Source organism: Nannospalax galili, unplaced genomic scaffold (genome assembly GCF_000622305.1).
Source record: "Nannospalax galili isolate Female #2095 unplaced genomic scaffold, S.galili_v1.0 scaffold1486, whole genome shotgun sequence".
Taxonomy (NCBI): Eukaryota; Metazoa; Chordata; class Mammalia; order Rodentia; family Spalacidae; genus Nannospalax; species Nannospalax galili.
The window spans coordinates 629121-648434 of NW_008355165.1; the positions used below are offsets into that span (position 1 = coordinate 629121).

Below are 19314 nucleotides of genomic sequence, written 5' to 3' on the forward strand. Positions count from 1 at the left end.
GTTGTTGTTTTTTTTTTCCCCTTTTTTTTTTTTTTTTTTTTTGGTCTTTTTGAGACAGGATCTCCCTGTATGTAGCCCCAGCTGACCTGGAACTCGCTATGCAGACCAGGCTGGCCTCGAACTCACAGAGATCTGCCTGCCTCTGCCTTCCAAGTGCTGGGATTAAAGGCGTGCTCCATAACACCCGGCTCATCTATACATTTTAAAGTAACCTAAGATTGAGATCATGCTCTCTGGCCCCCTGCCACACAAGTCAACTGTGAACTTCCATTTGCTCATAAGTTTAGAAGTGCTAGTACTTCATTCTGAAACTGCATTGTCCAGTGTGATACCCACTAACCACATGTAGCTGTTGAAATTTAATGAAAATTTAAGATAAAAATAAGTGAAGTTCCTGTAATTCTGTTTGGGAAAATAAGTTACAGTAAGTGTAACATGAACAGTAATCAATTAAGAAAAATTTGTAATAAGAAAAACTCTAAAATGCTTCATTCTTTCAAAACAAATGTTCGTGGAACATGTGTGATGTAAAAGCAGCCATCGCTGTGCAGACAAGGAAGACAAGCAAGTGGGAAGAGGAGACGGGAAGGCAGCAGAAAAGGGGCAGGCATGAACACGATATAATGATATGCATTCAAACATGTCGGAATGTGTTCTAGTGTCCTTTCTGTTGCTACTGTAGGAGCACTCTAGCCAAAGCAACTGAGGTAGGAAGGGGTTTATTTGGCTTACACTTTCAGATCGCAATGGTCACTGAAGGAAGTGAAGGCAGGAACCATGGAGGAATGCTGTTTGCTGGCTTGCTGTCTCGCTCTCAGGCTTCTGCTTGGCTAACTTTCTTATACAGTGCAGGACAACTTTGCCTAGGAATGGAGCTGCCCACAGTGGGCTGAGCCCACCTACTCAAGACAGTTCCCCATAAACATGCCACAGACCAGTCTGTTCTAGGCAGTTCTTCAATCAAGGTTTTCCTCTCAGATGACTGTAGGCTATGTGAAATTGATGATTACAGTTAACTAGGTAAAACACAAAGAAACTTTGTATGCTAGCTAAAAATATTAAGAAAGCCTTTAAAAAGAGATTAAAATGAAGGAAACTACAAATTTTAAAGATGTAAAAAGGTGTGAAACAATAAAAATATATGCATTGTTCCGGAACTCAATATTGTAAATAAATATTTCTACTGCCCCAAATAAACTTATATGAATAAAAGTTCAAATGGGGCTGAGCGTGGTGGCACACGCCTTTAATCCCAGCACTTGGGAGGCAGAGGCAGGCAGATCTCTGAGTTCAAGGCCAGCCTGGTCTACATAGTGAGTTCCAGGACAGCTGGGGCTATAGGGAGACCCTGTCTCAAAAAGACAAAAAAAAAAAAAAAAAAAACCCAGAAGTTCAAATGGAATCTTTCCCAGATCTTGAAAAGCTGACTCATTTGAAAGAAAAAAAAAAAGGATTTAGTTTTAAAAAAGTTTTATGATCAGTTGAGTAAAAAATGTTATAAAAATGAATAAAAAACATTTTAAAAAGAAGGAAAATGAAGGGGCTAGGGATATGCCTCAGCAGAGAAAGTGTTTGTCTGGCAAGCAGGAAGACTGTAGTTCCAGCATCTCCATAGATTCCAGGCAAGCATGGAGGCCCCCATGTAATCCCACTATGTGGGAGTTAGAGACCGGATCCCCTGAACAAGCGGGCTAGCTAGGCTAGCTAAATCCATAAACAGTTGGCTCTTGTAAGAGACCCTGCCTCAATATATAAAGTAAAGAGCAATTGAAGAAGATACCCAATGTCAACCAATAGACTCCACATGTGTGGGCACACATGTGCCCACATGCATGTAAACACACATGCATATACACACATACCCCAAAAATGAAAGGGAAAGGATGTATCTGTACCAAAACTTGTACCAAAAATCTATAAGGCTGTAAGTAATGTTAAAGATGTGGTATAATGGGCTGATGAGATGTCTCAGTGGGTAAAGGTACTTGCCAACAAGCCTAATAACCTGAGTTGGACCCCTGAGGATCCATGGTGGAAAGAGAGAACCAATTCCTGAAATATCCTCTAATCTCCATACATAGGTTATTGACATATCTCCCCCCCTTGGCCCCATATATATAAACAGACAGACAGACAGACATAAAACTTTTTTGTTTTGGGGGAGTTGTCTTTTTGAGACAGGGTCTTTCTTTAGCCCCAGCTAACCTGGAACTTGTATGGCAATCAGGCTGGTCTCCATCTCACAAAGATCCACCTGTCTCTGCCTCTGCCTCCCCACAAGTGCTGGGATTAAAGCCATGCACCACCACACCCAGTCCCCAACAAGAAATTTCTAAAGATGAAGTATAACTGCAATTCCAGCAGATGGATTAGTGGATTCAAATGAAGTGTCCAGAAATAAACCATGTGCATTTGACAGTTTATTGTATTGACCTAGGAGAGACTTAAATTCAGTTGGGAAAGTCCAGTAAATACCTATCAACTTGGGATAGAAATTATATTCCTGATATTAGGTCTTTCACATACATAAGAATGTATTGCTTATGAAGTAAAGTCAAATATAATGATGAAAACTATTAAAAAGTTGGAAGAAAATAGAATCATAAGCTACAAAAGCTTTGTTAAACGAAAAGCATAAGAAATGAATAAATGTGACTCCAACAAAAGGCAGAACATTTAGAGTACAAACATAATAGGCACAAAGTTTAACATAATCACATAGAGTGCTATAAAGAATGTGGTAAAAGTCATTTCTGCCGGGCGTGGTGATGCACGCCTTTAATCCTAGCACTTGGGAGGCAAAGGCAGGTGGATCTCTGGGAATTCGAGGCCAGCCTAGTCCACATAGTTCCAGGACAGATGAGGCTACAGGGAGACCCTGTCTCAAAAACACCAAAAAAAAAAAGTCATTTCTACAAACCCTGGGACCTAGGGGAAGAATGAGGGGAGGGCCAGCAGGAGACTTTTTATTATATACCCTTTACTAATTTATTAAAATCCCACCCACATTTAAAGTGCAGTAGGAATGGGTATGTATTCTCTATTTTTATAATAAAAAGATCACATAGTAGAAGAAATATTTATTGCATATAGAAGAAAATTATAGAAATCCAGACTATATCAAGAACTTCAGCCATAACATAACAAAAATTAGCAAAGGTTTTTAACACAGACTTACCTTTTCAGTAGCTAAAATATATCGAGGGTATTAGATTTTTATACTTAACCAGTGATACTTAATTTTTTGAAAATTGTTCCTGATTTTCACCAATCATGCCTATAATGATAATGAAGACTGACAGTACTCAGGACTGGTGGGAGTGATGGAAATGTGTAATCCTACAGTATGCTTACAAATCGTTTCCATTGGGGCTAGAGAGATGACTCAGCACTTTAGAGCTCTGGCTGCTCTTGCAGAGAGAGGACTGGGGTTTGTTTCCCAACACCCAACAACCACCTCTAATTCAATCTCAGGGGATCTGACACCCTCTTCTACTTTCCATGGGCACTGCACACATGTGGTACACTTACATGCAGGCAAAACACTCATGCGCATAAGATTAAATAAATAAATAAAAAATAATTTTTTAAAACATCAGTCTCACTAATTGGGAAAATGGTTTTGCAAGAATGGCTAAAATTCAATCCATTCATCACTTAACTTCTCAACAATTAATTTTCTCTTTAGCTATATAGTAGCCATCAGTTCTTTGCCTATGTTTAGTTGAAGCTAATTTAGAGCATGATGTCCATGTTCCATACAGCCATTTTTATTATTCTGAATTTTAGAACAATGGTTGCAGTGGTTACAACTATTCCAGTAGCAGGTTAAGAAAGAAATTCAAAACAACAGTTATTTTCACATTAATATTTATTGCAGCACTATTCACAATAGCTAAGTTATGGAACCAAATCTAGTTGTCCATCAGCAAAAGAATGGATTAAAAAAAATTAGTATACATACACAATGGAATGTTTTTTCAGCCATAAAGAAGAATGGAATTATACCGTCTCCAGGAAATGGATGCAACTGGATGTGACCATATCAAGCAAATTAAGTCGGTCTCAAATATCACACTTCCTATCATTTATGAACACTAGATTTTTTTTATAGATACATAAAATTACATATGTAGGGGCAGCAACATGGATCATCAGGTAAAGACACCTGCCATCCAGCCTGACAGCCTGAGTTCAATCCCCAGGACTCATATAATAAAAGGAGAGAACCAGGGAGCAAACTCCTGCAAGTTGGCTATTGACCTCCACTTGCACGCTATCACACACACACACACACACACACACACAGTAGGTATACAAATAAGTAAAGATGCAATAAAAACATTTAGATGATATATGTATACATGACGTGAAAATAGAACCGACTGTTTAGGGGGAAAAGACTTCGATGGGAGGGAAAAGGGAGACAAAGAACAGGGAAGTGTAAGGAGGAAAAATAAGAAATTGACATTTTTACAATGGGCATTGATAAAGATAATCACTCCATTTTCAGTTATATTAACTTTAAAACTCACTTTTCATGAAGCATTTCTCTTTGAAAATGGGGGATTGCAAATATTTTTTTCTTATTTTTAATTTTTTCTTTCTAGAATTTAAACCAGAATCCAAGGACTCTTCTGCCAAAGTTCTATGGGCTATATTGCATGCAGTCGGGGGGCATAAACATTCGGATTGTGGTGATGAACAACGTGTTGCCCCGCGCCATGAGGATGCACTTGACCTATGACCTGAAAGGCTCCACCTACAAGCGAAGAGCATCCCGGAAAGAGAGAGAGAAACCCAACCCCACGTTTAAGGACCTGGATTTCCTACAAGACATGCACGAGGGCCTGTACTTTGATACAGAAACATACAATGCACTCATGAAGACCCTTCAGAGAGACTGCCGGGTAAGGAAGTGTAGTCAGGGTGATTTCCTTGAAAGCATCTCAATCATGTGATATTCAGTGCCACACGTGGCGAGCATAGAGGTAAGGAAGGTCCACAATGAAGTGTGGAGTTTGGTCTTTCCCAGGCATGGTACTCACCCACAGTCCCCAGATCTCAAAGGAAATTATGGGTGACAGGGAAATGATCTGGGGTCTCTAGCTCACATCTCTGTTGATTTTCATAATAAGCTTTATCAGCTTTCTTTGATAATGTAAGAAAAGTGTTTGCTTTCCTTCCTACCCTGTGGGGAAGGTGGTTGAGAAGGAAATGAAATTTAGGTTTAATGGAATAACCAGCAAGAAAAGCCATATGCAAATCTTGAATGAAGTAAGATTTCAACTGAGGAGACAAGTTTAGAGAAAATGCGCTTAGTGGGATTAAATGTCCGGCTCCCTGGAGACCCAGTGTGGGTGCAGAGCCGTGATGCCAGCAGCCTACTTCCCAGACTGTTCTGTGGGTTCTGAGTGTGAGGCATCCAGCCTGAGGTTTCTAGTTAGAAAAAAGAGCTCTGTCAAAACAGGAGTGACTGTCACAGGAGAACATTCCCAGCCTGTGATGCTTATGTCATATCATACCAATTTATAAATATACATGGTCAAAACCCTCAGCTAATTTTTTGTATGTAATAAAAGTGGGTGGCAAGTCCTTTCAAAGAAAAAGATAAAAGTGCAATCTTGATAGCTTCCAAGGGGTGATAATCAATTAATTAATATACCCCTCGCAATAACATCTTCTGATCCAGATGGACTAGGAGATTCATCCAGGCCACTTGGCTAAGCAGAAAGTATGCTAGTACAGGGTGAGCCCAGGCTTTGCCAAGGCTTTCTAGAAAACTGGTAGCACCCACCAGAATGGGCCACTGGGAAATACAGGCAGTGCTGTTCAGGCTATAGCTTTCTGGGTCTTCCCTGGGCCTGGACAGATGGCTCACATTATTGTAAGGGAGCAAGGATGTTTCTTCACCAGGCCTGGCCACACCTGAAGGTAAGGAAGACAGTCTACCACCTGTCTGATGTATATAACAGGGAGTCCTCACTGAGGAACCTAGGTCTCCCTCTCTGAGTTTTTCCTCTCTATCTGCTATAGCTTCTGTGACAGTGCATGAAAATGTGTCCCTGGATTCATTTTCTTCATTAACATGTTGTTACTCCATAGTTGATTGTTTACAGTGTGCTATAGTCTAAGACCCCTCACCATCACTTCTTTCATTTATGAGCCCTTTGTGATTGCTTCACTTCGATTATAACTGTTGAATGAGTTCTTAAAAGAGGGTAAGAAAGCTGCCTTTAATTCTAGCACTCAGGAAGCAGAGGCAGGAGAGTCTCTTTGAGTTCAAGGCCAACCAGGGCAACATAGAAAGACCCTGTCTCAAAACAAGAGAGAGGGGGAGGTGGAGGGTACTCAGAAGCTTATCCAGAATTCCTTAGCAGGTCAGTGAAAAAGCCTATATCTCTTTGGGTACAAAGCATGTACTCTGAACAACTGAAATTAAAAGATTCATTGTAAAGATTTTGTAAGATTTATTTTTTTTTTTATTTGTGAGGGAGTGGGGGTGCCAGCAGGAGGCATCAGATCCCCTGGAACTAGAGTTACAGGCTGTTCATGAGCCACCTCACGTGAGTGCTGGGAACTAAACTCAGGACCTCTGGGAGAGCAGCAAGTGCTCTTATCTCTGAGCCATCTCTTCAATTCCCCAAGGATTTTTTTTTTTAGCCAAGGAGGAACAGTAGGAACCAAATAAGCCAAAAAAAAATCCTATAGGGCTGTTCAGATGTCTGAGAGATTTATGTTTTTCTTTAAAAAAAGAAAGAAAACACACATATATATTTTAGTGAAAATCTTTTTTCTTGTTTTTATCTAACCTTGTAGGATTGGGTAAAAAATTACTTTCCGTTCTCCAGAGTGTAGTCCAAGTGCCTCTCCAGTCTCAGATTTGCTTTTCCTGTTGTGTTTGTTTGTTTGTGTGTGTGTGTGTGTGTGTGTGTGTGTGTGTGTGTGTGTGAGAGAGAGAGAGACAGAGAGAGAGAGAGAGACAGAGACAGAGAGAGAGACAGAGAGAGACAGAGAGAGAAAATGAATGAATGAATGTATCTGTCTGTCTTTTCTCATTGATACTGAAAACCCCCTTCTACAGTCAGCTCAGGCCACATGCTTCTATGCCAGGAAGAAAAAAGGTCCACTGCACAGGATTTGTGTTTGTTAGTGTTTTCCGGAGCCCACTCCTGAGAAAACAGGTTCAAACATGACTTTTCATTTTCTACTTTTGAGCAGCTTGTTGTTCTAAGGATGTCAAGGTCAATGTCAAGGTCAACTTCCGGGTATCCCAAGGTGAACTTCCTCTCCCTCATTACACCTGAATTTGCATATGACACAAAAATGGAACTTCTTCAAGTGACACACTCCCTTTCTCTTCTGAAAAGCTTTTCTCCCCGTGGTTCAAGAACATATAAATGTTGAGCCTGAGGCAGTCCCAAATCTATCATCATAACCAAGTCCTCTGTGGTCCAAAGTCAGTTGTTGGTTCTGGGAGCAATGCAGGGTTTTATAATAGTGGGTCCTGATGTTTGCCATGAACTACTTTATAAATCTAAAGGATGCTGTGGACTGTCCTCTGAGAAAAAAAATGTTCATCAACATGATGGCTCATAGATCCCTCAGGGTCCATTACACGTCCCTGGATCCCTCTCCCTCAGGGTCCATTACACGTCCCTGGATCCCTCTCCCTGGGTTGAAATTACCTCCCAGACCAGTGATCACATCTCTCTTTTCTCTGATCATCCTCTGAAGGGCCAGCTCCCTGAGTAGCTGGAAGACAATGTGTGATTGGCATTTCCAGAAACATCTCTTTTCCTGGAATCTCTTCTGCTTTGCAGAACTGAGCTTTAGTGTGATTGGCAGGCTGTTGGTGGGGCTGTGAGGTCACACTGAGGCTGGTGCTAGTGCCTAACAACTGGAGTTCCCTTCTGTTAAAATCCCACTGTCTAAGTGAGGCAATACTGCTAAGGCTCCAGAAACAAGCCAATTATGTAGTGCATTACTGGGGTAGTGCTCCAAGGGAAGGATGCAGTGCTCCAAGGAAAGATGAGCCAGGCTCATATTGAGGTATGTTCTCTGATTTACTTATCAGAAATGCATTCCAAGCTGCATGCCAAGCATGAGGTGAGTGATGTCCGTGTTTGATCAATGGCCAAACAGTATATGAGGTGCAATGATGATACCATATTGTAAGGGTCAGAGTAGGTGACATCATCACTTGATTTTGAAGGATGAGAGGAATTCTCCAGGTAGGTAAAGCAGTAGAAGCATTAGTTCTAACAAGACCAATATATATATATATATATATTGGACATGAAATTGAATGACACATCAGTGACTGTAGTTGTTTGTCACTGCAGCAGCTGATAATTAGGGAAGGCATGTGAAGTAAGAGAGAAATGTAGCCAAATAATTACCAGAGACCTTTTCCGGTGATCCCAGACGCTCTTTAAGGACCTAAAAATAACAAATCCACAGATATGAGACCTTTGAAACCCTTACACACACGGGTGGGAATGTAAATTAGTCTAGACACTATGGAAATCTGTACAGAGGTTCCCAGAAATACTAAAAATAGAACTACCATATGATCCAGCTGTAGTACCCCGAGTATATGACCAAAGAAATCTAAGTCAGCATTCCATAGAGATACTTACACATCCGTGTTTATTGCAACACTATCCACAACAGCCAAGATAGATATAACCAACCTCAGTGTCCATCAACATATGAATGGAATAAGAAAATGTGGTACATATACATAATGGTGTTTTATTCAGCCAGAAAAAAGAATGAAGTTATATCATGTGTCAAGTTACTTTTCTGTTGCTGTGAACAAGTACTATGACCAATAGCAACTTGTAGAAGAAATTATTTTTGCTTACAGTTCCAGGGGAGAATCTATAATGACAGGGGAGTCATGAGCAGAAACCTGACTGACCACATTACATTATACAGGAAGCTGAGATCCCAACCTGAAAGTGGGGTGAGACTCTAAACCCCTAAAGTCCACCCCCAGTCATGTACCTCCTCCTCCAGCAAGGCTGCACTTACTAAAGGTTCTAGAACCTCCACAAATAGCCATCAACTGGAAGCCAAGTGTTCAAAGACCTGAGCCTATGGGGAACCATCATCCATTCAAACCACCACATGCCATCTGTAAGAAATTGGACAGAACTGGAGATCATCCTGTTAGCAAAATAAGTCAGATTCAGAAACACAAATGTTGCATATTTCTTTCATATGTGTAATCTAGAATAGTTAACATGCCTGTATGTGTATGTGTGTATAGATATACACACACATGCAAGACATGGAAGTAGAAGGGAGGCTATTTGGGGAAAGGAAGGGACTTAGTTGGAGGAAGAGGAGGCAGAAGAGGCTTATGAGGGATGAATGTGGTCATAATACATGATATACGTGGATGAAAATTTCGTTATGAAATCTATCACTTTGTAGAATGGATTTAAAAGAATAAAATAGCCTTACCTGAGGAACACACCTAGGAGTATTTGGGGAACACAAATTGGACTCAATAGGCTTTTTTTTAAAAAGCATAAGAGAGCCAGGGTTGGTGCATGAACATAAGGAAGCAGGTTTTCAGGCCTCTGGGAACTTGCTTATATGAACTTGCAACAATGGTGACAATATGCACAAGACTCACACTGACTCAGTCAGACAAATACGCAACATAAAAATGGGGCAATGGACAGTAGGCCCCAACCTTAGCTGAAAAACTATTGGCAGCTGATTACTGTGGGGTGAGGGAAAGTTGATCTTCTTTACTCCAGTGGATGAACTTGTACCCAGGGACATCTGGGTATAAATGTTTGACTAGGTAGGCCTTAACATACATGACAGAATGCATGAAATCTGGTGGAGGGATTATGAGAGAGTTTGGATGCAGAAGGAGGTCTAAATATGATTAAGATTTATCCTATAAAATGCACAAAACTCAATAAAAATATATAAAAAATAAGAAACAACAAAAAATAGAGGACACTAAGTAGAGGGTAGGGAGGTGGAGCGGATCTGAGAGGAGGTGAGAGAGGGAGTTTGAATAAGATCAAAATGCATTGTATGAAATTCTCAGATAATCAATAACAATATTATTTTTAAAAATAAAATTAAACATAGAGAGTCCATGGCTTTTGGACCCCAGCTTCTCTTTAGTTCCCCAAACAGGAATAGGGAGCTTGCTACCACTTGCTGCCGTCCCCTAGGTTCCTGCCCACTCTCTGTCCTTTCTTCCACATTCTGGCTTAACATTTCAGACTATGGAATTTCATTTCCCTTAGCTCTAGTGTTGTTGGGAGATCCCTGTGTGATTTACTGAGCCAGTTGTCCCCTGCTTCCTCTGGGCTGCTTGCAGTCCAAGCTGCTGTTCCTGGGCTTTCTTGGAATGGGCTGTGCAGCTTCATCACACAGTAGTTCATCTGCCTGGCTGGTCCAGCCATGTAAAGCTCCTGTGTATCAGCCTTCCCTTCATGATGGCCCATCCATGTCCAACGTCTCCACGTGGTACATGCACCACTTGGAACTATTGTAGAAAACAAATCTCATTGTATACTTCTACCCTGCTGAGCCTGGTTCCCCCACAGAAGCCAAAGGCTTTTTCCAAATGTAAGGATTCAGTCCAAAAGTTCTCCCCTGGTCCTCTTTGTTGAAACCCTTCCTGTCCATTGGCCTCTGTTAGTGAGCTTCAATGACCATCCACATCCATAAGTGAACTTGGTGCAGGGAATGAGTGATGACAGCTGCCAGTACATCACAGGTCACTTGCTGTCATAAATAAAAAGTAGGAATTATTCAAATGTTCCCTGGGCTTCCAGCACAATAGAAAAATGAAGATGTTCGTCCTGTGTGAAAACTGCTCTTCCAAGGTGCGTTCATCTTCCCCAAGTCTGAACCTCTTCTTGCCTTTCCTGGTCCAAAGAACATGGCTACTGTGTAGCTAGTTGCCTGAATCAGTACCTTTGCTTTCTTCCTCTCCCTCTCATCCAGTCTGTCTCTTCATGGACCTGCCTCTCCTCACTATTTGCACCACCACTACTTTATTGAAAACCTTGGGTATTCATGTGGAATTTCAGTAGCTTCTTCACTTGTTTTCATTATCATTAGCTTCCAACTCATCCTCCCTGGTGCCCCCCCCCCCCCAGTTTTCTTGCTGTTCTGAGCTATTGGACAGTCTCTCTAATAGTTTGGCCTTTTGTGTATGCTGTGCTCTACCAGACCGTTTTTAGCTCTCTGTTCTTGTACTTGCCCTTGCTTACTTATCTCAGGACTCCTGGAGCACCTCCTGCTCTACGACCACCATGCCATGCTTCCTCCTCATCCTAACTTTACAACTCTTCCATGGTATTTAGTGCATCGTTTTTTCACATGCAGATCCTTAATCCTGAGGGTCATGCCTTAATTTTTGTCTCTACATGCTTGGTGCTTAATGGGTAATTAGTAAATGACTCTTGGAATCGATTTGAACAAAGGAATAATAAAATACAATATCTGGGGATAAAGAGAGACATGCTTGGGTATACCTCTAAGAAATCTGTCTTTGATTATTTCTTTTTAAGTTCTGTTTTAGAAGAAGCACCCAGAAATGGCATTGAGAACTCAATAAAGCAGATGATTTCCATTTTGAATCACTTGGGATTGCTTGAAAAACTGCACTGGCTGTCCTCATATTGAGTCATTTGTTTAGCAGAAGTGTATTTATATTTCAGTGATTTTCCCATGGAAGCCATGTTGGAAAGTCATTGGGCCTTTATTTAACATTGACCCTGTCTCCCTTAGGTACATGTCCTGTATCTCCAGAAAGACTATAAATGCCTCAGAGGCTAAAGTTCCTTCCTTAGCCCTCTCTGCAGCTGCAGCACCTAGCTCACTGTCTACACCCAGAGCATGCTACAAGATGATTTTGAAAGTTTTTTTAATTGAAATTCTATGTATTAATTTTGGAAGAGCAATTATGAACTCTTTTCTTATTCATTTTTAATTTATTATGATTATTTTCTCGCTGATATAATTTATCTATGGAAAATCTAGAATCCCTTACCACTTAATAAATTTGATAAGTTATTATATCTTGAAATATTTTTAGATAAGTCTGGGGAAAATGGCATGAACACAAAATATATTACCGGGAATTTGTGTTTATAATCTAAATATTTCTTTATCCTTCAAATAGAAGCCACATTGGAGACAGTCTGTATAATCAATTACCTAAATAAGTCATTTTACATTTATTATCTTTCTTATGCAGCTAAGTTACTAATTTTTCAATAGTGTAGAATCAATTTTCTTTTTTCATACAAATCATTATTACCATAAATATTAATAGGTCCTCAGATTCTAATGAAACCAGCCATATGCTGGATCATTTTGATGTGCAAAATGAACTGTTCCTATGTATGGCAAGCTCTTGATTTATAGACGAGATTCGTACAAGCTTGAGCACATCTGCCTGGGTTGCAGTAGGATTATTTCATATGATCATTTAGCACCATGGTTGGTGCTTGCCCCTTGGCTATACCTTTGAGGGTTTTTTTACATTTAATTTAGACAGATTAGTAGGTAGGGTGTTTTTTTGTTTTTTGTTTTTTTTTTTACTTTTTGTTGTTTGTTAACCTTGGTTTTTGGGCACCGGCTCTCTCTGTGTACCAAAGGTTAGCCTCAAATGTGTGAGCCTCCTGCCTTAGCCTCCTGAGTGCTAAGATTACAGTTATGTATCACCATACTGGGATTTTTTTTTCTTTTCCAAGATAGCCTGAAAAAGAAAAGACAGATGAATTCTCTTTCAAAATAGATTTTTAAATTTTTCCATTATATATTTGATTTGATACGCTATTTTAAATTGCATTAGAATTTTTGCTATCCATAATATTACGTATTTTGATTCTATAACAATACAAGGATGAATCAAATTTTAAGTTGTTGATCAAATAAATGAATAAAACCAACTCAAAATAAAAGATAGTTTAAGCTGGAAGGAATCTCATGAGTCAGGGAGAAAAAGTGGAATCCTGCCTTCCTCTCTAGTCTGAGAGTGCTTTAGAGATACCAAGCCAAGCTGGGCTCTTAGTGAGAACAGATGTAAAAATATGTGTATTTTCAAGGCCTCTCTAAATATTTCTACCTATAAATCCTCTCCTTTTTTCACTTATCATGGTGTCACTTGTAACAGTTGGAGACAGTAATACAGAAATCACCCTTTGCCCAGTTTCCCCCAATGGTAACATCTTGTATGCCAAGGGTACAATATCACAGACAAGAAATGGAGTTTAATATGCGTACTAGTGTTTTTCAGACTTCTCAGTTTTGCCAGTTTTACATGCTGGGGGCAGTTAAGTACATCTTTAGATAACTACCACTACCAGAGTCAAGTACAGGACAGTCGTTCCTTCTCAAAAGCCCCTCAGGCTGCACTTTCACAGTCCCAACCACCTCACTCTGTTGGTCTTTCCTTCATCTCATCAACTGTGAATGCTTTTCATGCCTGTAACTTGATGGTTAAAGAATATTGTATATAGAGTCGAGCATGGCACCTGTAGTCTCAGCACTCAGGTGATAGAACTGGGGACTCAGGAGTTCAAGGCAGGCCTGGACTACATGAAACCCTGTCTCAAAGGGGGGAAAAAGACTGCTCTCTAAAGGGACCTGCACAGGATGCAACTATGAAGGCTGTTTTTTCGCTCACCATGATGCCCTTGAGATCATCTTGATTAGATCTTATAGCAATAGTTTGCTCCTTTTCATTGCTGAGTGGTATTTTGTGCTATGAATATACTAGTTTAATATTAACCTGCTAAAGAACATGGAGTGGAATGTATAGTTTTTGAAAGGCTCAAGGAGAGCTGCCGTAAAAATTTTTTGCCCTGAGTTTTGTCTGAGCACATGTTTTCTTTCATCGCTCTGAGCCAAATGCTTGAGTGCTGTCACTGTATTATGTGAAAAGTGCATGCTTACACTTAAAGAAGCCAGCACATCTGTTTCTATACTTGCTGCATCCCCCATCCCCTCACATTTTTTTAAAGTTTTGGTCATTCTGATCAGTGTATATTTAAGTCTCTTGTTGAAAAGTCCCCTGAGTGCATACTCCAGAAAAGCAAATCATGAAACCAATAGAGAAGCAGTTTGTGTGATATTAGAAAGGAAAGTGAAAGGAAAAGAAAAGCATTCCATTCAGCCCAGTGGCTCATAATATGCCTGTGGGACTTAATGCAGTTGACAAGGATTCCTAAGAAGCTAAGGTCTGGAATCTGGGGCATGGGAGTGTTTCTAATAATGAGCATTTCCATGAGACCACATGCTCATTGTGCTTCAGTGAAGCCTACTTTGCCTTTGGCATTTCCACATTGATCAGTAACTACTTGGTCTCATTTTTAATGTTTGCTACTAAAATCTGCTCTCTCTGAGAACAGAAACTGTATGGTTTTATTTCCCAGTCCACTAACCTGCTAGACAATTCTTCCCCTTAGCATGAAGTCTAGGAAGAAACAACAGCAAGTAGAGTTAACATAGTAGATCTTAGCTGATCAATAAAAGCAGGTTTGGGCAATAGCCAACACATGATTTGTCATGAAAGGGAACTCCCAAAGTCCATCATGTCACCTTTACAAATGTGTTGGAACTAAACTGTATTGCTTATTTGGTCAGTGTGTGTTCATGGCCAGTACACTGCAGCTGTGTTTACTCCTCATTCTCCTCAGATACTTATTTAGGTGGTGACTTCATTAAAGACTGTCTACATATTACAACTGCTCATGAGGCTTGGAAGGAAGCTGATGTTTGTCCCAGTTTTTCCCAGTTGTTGCAGGTTGTGATGTGTGTGGCTGATGGGAAAGTCTCCTGCTGATAGTGACAGAAGAGACAGATGGTCGGTGTGGGGTGGTGACAGAGTAACTGTGTACATATTAACGTTTTGTGTTTCTCCAGCCCAGTGTTCTACTAAGCAAAAGATACCTCAATGTAATCCTCATATCTCGCAAAACAAGCTATTCCAGTTTTGGATGGGAAGGTTACATCTTAGGTATAATCTATAAACATCAAAGTAGCTTAACATTTAAAACACATTATATCTGCTATGAATTCACCATGTATACACACATGTGGTGTATATGAGTCCTAGATAGTATATTTTCTAGACTCAGCTGATTGTGAACTTGCTTTAAGTCAGGCAGTGCTCACTCTTACAGAGATTATCTTTAGCCTCACAACAACACTGACAAATCAGTGGCATGACCTCTTCTTGACAGATGGAGACTTCGGAGGGGTTAAGCTTCCCAGTTCTGCTGAGCTTATGGTGCTGGCCCCAGGCCTCACAACAAAGCTATGGTCCATCCTTCATCATCTCACTCCCTTAGCTTGTGGGTATGATGGGCAAGAGACACTGCAATTAAAGCTTTATGTAATAACCTAACTGGGTATCAAAGGTTAGAAGGGCCCTATGCCTGGTAGACAAGGAGACACAGTAGATTCTGGAGGAGTATTGAAAAGGCTTACCAAAATAGACAGTTTGCTTGGAACAAGAAAATGCATTGAAATTTTGCAGCCTATTTCTAGGAGGGAGGAAGGGGCAGAGAGGGCACAGTGGCAAGTGGTTGAGTAGCACAAACAAAAATAAGTAGTCCAAACATTTCAGTTTAAAAGTTTAATGAAAAGCATCATATCATCATGCCCATTGATACTTGGCAACTGTTACCAACACGTGTACACATGAAACCCTACTAACTTAAAGCAAGACCTCTTCCTGAGAAGTGAGATGCTTATAATGGGTTGTTTTGAAACCTTCTAAGGAGATTGGAGACTGAGTGTATAACACTGAATCCTGTATGAGCAGCTTTTGAAAATTTCTCATTAGCTACAGAAACTAAAGGATTATCACAGCAGTAATCCTCCCTTTGAATCAAATGGAGTATTATAAAAATTTCTGCAGAAAGAATAAAAAAGGGAAACGGCGTGGGGGGGGGCTGATAAGTAATTTCCTTTCTTTAAAGAACCGAAGTAGTTCCTGAGCATCGTTGTTGTCGTGTGTGTAGCTGGTTGGTTGTTTTCTTTCGTTTTGTGAGCATTTGGGGGGGCGGGGGTTGGGGTTTTGTTTTTTCTTTTTTGTTTTTTCTTTTTGGTTTTTTGAGACATTGTCTCCCTATAGCCCCAGCTGGCCTGGAACTTGCTGTGTAGACCAGAATGGCCTCGATCTCACAGAGTACTGATATTAAAAGTATGTGCCACAATGTCCGGCCTGGTTGATTTTTTTGTTTTGTTTTGTTTTGTGTTTTTGTTTTTGTTTTTGAGACAAGGTCTCCCTGTACCCCAAATAGCCTGGAACTCACCATGAAGACAAGGCTCCCTCTGCCTCCTAAGTGCTGGGACTAAAGGCATGTGGCACCACGCCTGACCCTGTGAATTTTAGGGGATATGTCACACAAATTTAAATATGTGATACATCAAGTTCATGGATGCTAAAAGTCTTTGGACCTATGCTTACAATGCTGCTATACCTGGGATAGGGGTTTCTGTTTATATGGAAAAAGAGCCTACTTGTGTTTAATAGATAACCCTAAGTGGAAAGATATAATTAGTGGTCTCAAGAGGGAGAACTTGCAGTGTCTGAGGGAGGGAGGGAAGGAAGGAAAGTGTCCCCCACAAACCGTGTCCTCCTCCCTGTAGGGAATCCTGGAAAGAGCAGAGAAGAAAGTTGTAGTGGGAAGGGGCGTAGCTGCAGAAAGCCTGACGGGGCAGCTCTGACCTTGTAGATGGGTGTGGAAAGCTTTGAGCTTGGTGCTGTGGGTCTGGTGGGAGATACAATATAAGCTAGTCACACAGAATATAAGAAGAAAAAGAGCAGGTTGCCAATGCCAAAGCCAGAGGAAGTGGAGGCATTGGCAAGCCACAGCCACTTACAAAATGCAGCTCTGTGTCTTGGGAAGAACTGGCCTTTGGTGATATACTGAGTTACAGATGAAAATGTTGAGAAAACAATTTGTTCCTTGTGGTGCACTCAGGACACAGTTCATAGTAGATCTGACACATGTGACCTTGAAACTTTAACTGAAGTCTGGAAACACCTCACAGAACACAATCAGTATGATTGTGTTACGTGGCTTGCTTTATTCATTCATGGCAGGCTTGTGGAGTCCCATGGTACTGTCACAATGGAACCTCGTCACTGCCTTGTAAAAATTATGGTCTTCCTTGACCACACTCAGTCAGTTCTCATCTTCTCCAAAAGAATGGCCACAGATGGGTTGCTGAAAGGCTTTGTTCCATGAATGGCTCTTCCTCCCTGTCAGTGTTCATCCTCACTGCTCAGTGTCCTTCCATCCTGCAGTGAGTGCCCTGTGATCTCACCACTGTTCTTCTTTCAAAGAAATGTTCAAATTTAGTGTCTTGGTCAAGGTCATATTAGTGTTTGTGCATGTGTGTGCGTGAGTGTGTGTATGTATGTACATACACATGCCACAATGCACATATATAGGTCACAGAACAGCTTGTGGGAACAAAAACAATTCCTCCCACCATGTAGATCCCATAGACTGAACACAAGCTATCATGCTTGGTGACAAGCGACTTTACAACTGAGCCATCTCACTGTCCCATCTTCTCATTTTCATTCCTTAAAATACTGCTCAAGAAACTGGGTATGAGCCAAGTATGGTAACATATACCTTTAATCCCAGCACTTAGGTGGCAAAGGCAGGTGGATCTCTGTGAGTTCAAAGCATTCAAGGCCAACCTGGTCTACATAGTGAGTTCCAGACTAGCCAGGGACTAGCATAATGAGACTTTTAAGAAAAAAATAGGGGCGGAGAAAAAGAGAAGGAGGAGGAAGAGGACAATGAGGAGGAGGAGACACCTGCTGAGTATAGTGACACATGCCTATAATCCCAGCACTGAAGAGACTGAGACAGGAGAATTTCAAGGTCAAGGCCAACCTGGACTACATAGACTATTTCAAAACATATAGATAGATGGCTAGCCACAGGCCTCTCTCCTGGGTAAGTCCATCATGCCCTCCTCACCTTGACTCCCCCAGCCTCATTCACCCTCCCATCTCCCCTGCCTTTCTCTCCTCCTAGTTTGGGTCCTGTCCCATTCCTTGTCTTGGGGCCCCAGACACCTGGGGAACCAATACTGCTTCCTGATCCTTTTCATCCAGACCAATGTAGTGCGTTCTCTGGGCTGCAGGAGCACTGCTTCTGGGCCTGGCCCCCTACCCTCACCTCCCTCTCCTTCTGTGGGCCTGCATCACCCTCCAGCCTCTTTCTGGGAAGCAGGGGCTGACCTTTCCTCTTCCTGATCCTTTGCATCCAGACTAACCCAGCTCCTCAGTGCACTCCCCAGGAGCCCTTGGGGCCTCTTCCTGCTCCATCTGCCTTTACATCTCTCGGTGGCATGGCCACCAGCTGCCCTAGACCAGCATCTTTCCTGGGCCAGGCTCCCAGGCCAGTCCAAACCCCAAATTCCTGAGGCCAAAATCATTCCTGGAAGGATCCAGACCTTAGGAGAAAGCCTGAAAACATCTGACCCCCACCTGAATTGGGCCTCTGTGGGAACTTCTGAAGACAAAAGCAATCAGCTTAGACGAACTAGCTTTTCAGGCCCAAAAGGTAAACCACAAAGGCACATAAAGGTCACAAAAAGAAGAAGACCTAAACTTGAAGGCCTGAGTCTCACACAAGAATCAGAAACTACAAAAGAAATTCACATGTAAAAATCACAGTGAAAAAATAATAACATGAAAAGCCAAAATAACATATCCCCAACAAATACCAAGAGTCCTCTAGAGGAGTACAATGAGAACCCCCTAGAGAAATAACATATCCCCACCAAATACCAGTAATCCTCTAGAGGAGCACAATGAGAACCCCCTAGAGACAATGCAGGACATGGAAGGCTATGGAACTCAAAAGAACATGACAAAAGAATTCAGTGAATTTAAAGAACACACAAAAAAAGAAATCAAAGAACTGAAGAAGATAGGGATAAACTTCTGAATGAATTCGGAAGAGTTAGAAATATTGAAGAATATTCCTTCTTCAGGCTGAAATGAAGAAGGAAGTGAAACACTCAGTAAGCCAATTAGAAATGACGGGAGAAAGCCTCACCAATAGGATGAATGAAATGGAAAACAGAGTATCAAGACTGGAAGAAAAAGTGGACGAACTAGACCACACAAGCAAAGATTATGAAAAATTTAAGAAATCAGAATAGAATATGCAGGAATTGTGTGGCACCATAAAAAGACCAAACTTATGAATCATAGGCATACAGGAAGGAGAAGAATCTCAAGATAATGGTGTGGACCAGATGTTCAACAGGATTATAGAA

At 41.1% G+C, this 19314-nt stretch overlaps 1 protein-coding gene across 3 annotated transcripts in view; it reads left to right on the forward strand.

The window, feature by feature from the left end:
* The window catches only part of Pip5k1b (phosphatidylinositol-4-phosphate 5-kinase type 1 beta), a 325417-nt gene that overhangs the window by 196367 nt on the left and 109736 nt on the right, over positions 1 to 19314 (forward strand). For all 3 annotated transcript variants that reach the window (XM_008852280.2, XM_008852282.2, XM_008852281.2), the window contains exon 7: positions 4611 to 4910. In XM_008852280.2, the coding sequence (XP_008850502.1) occupies positions 4611 to 4910 (300 nt within the window). The remainder of the gene's footprint in view (positions 1 to 4610; positions 4911 to 19314) is intronic.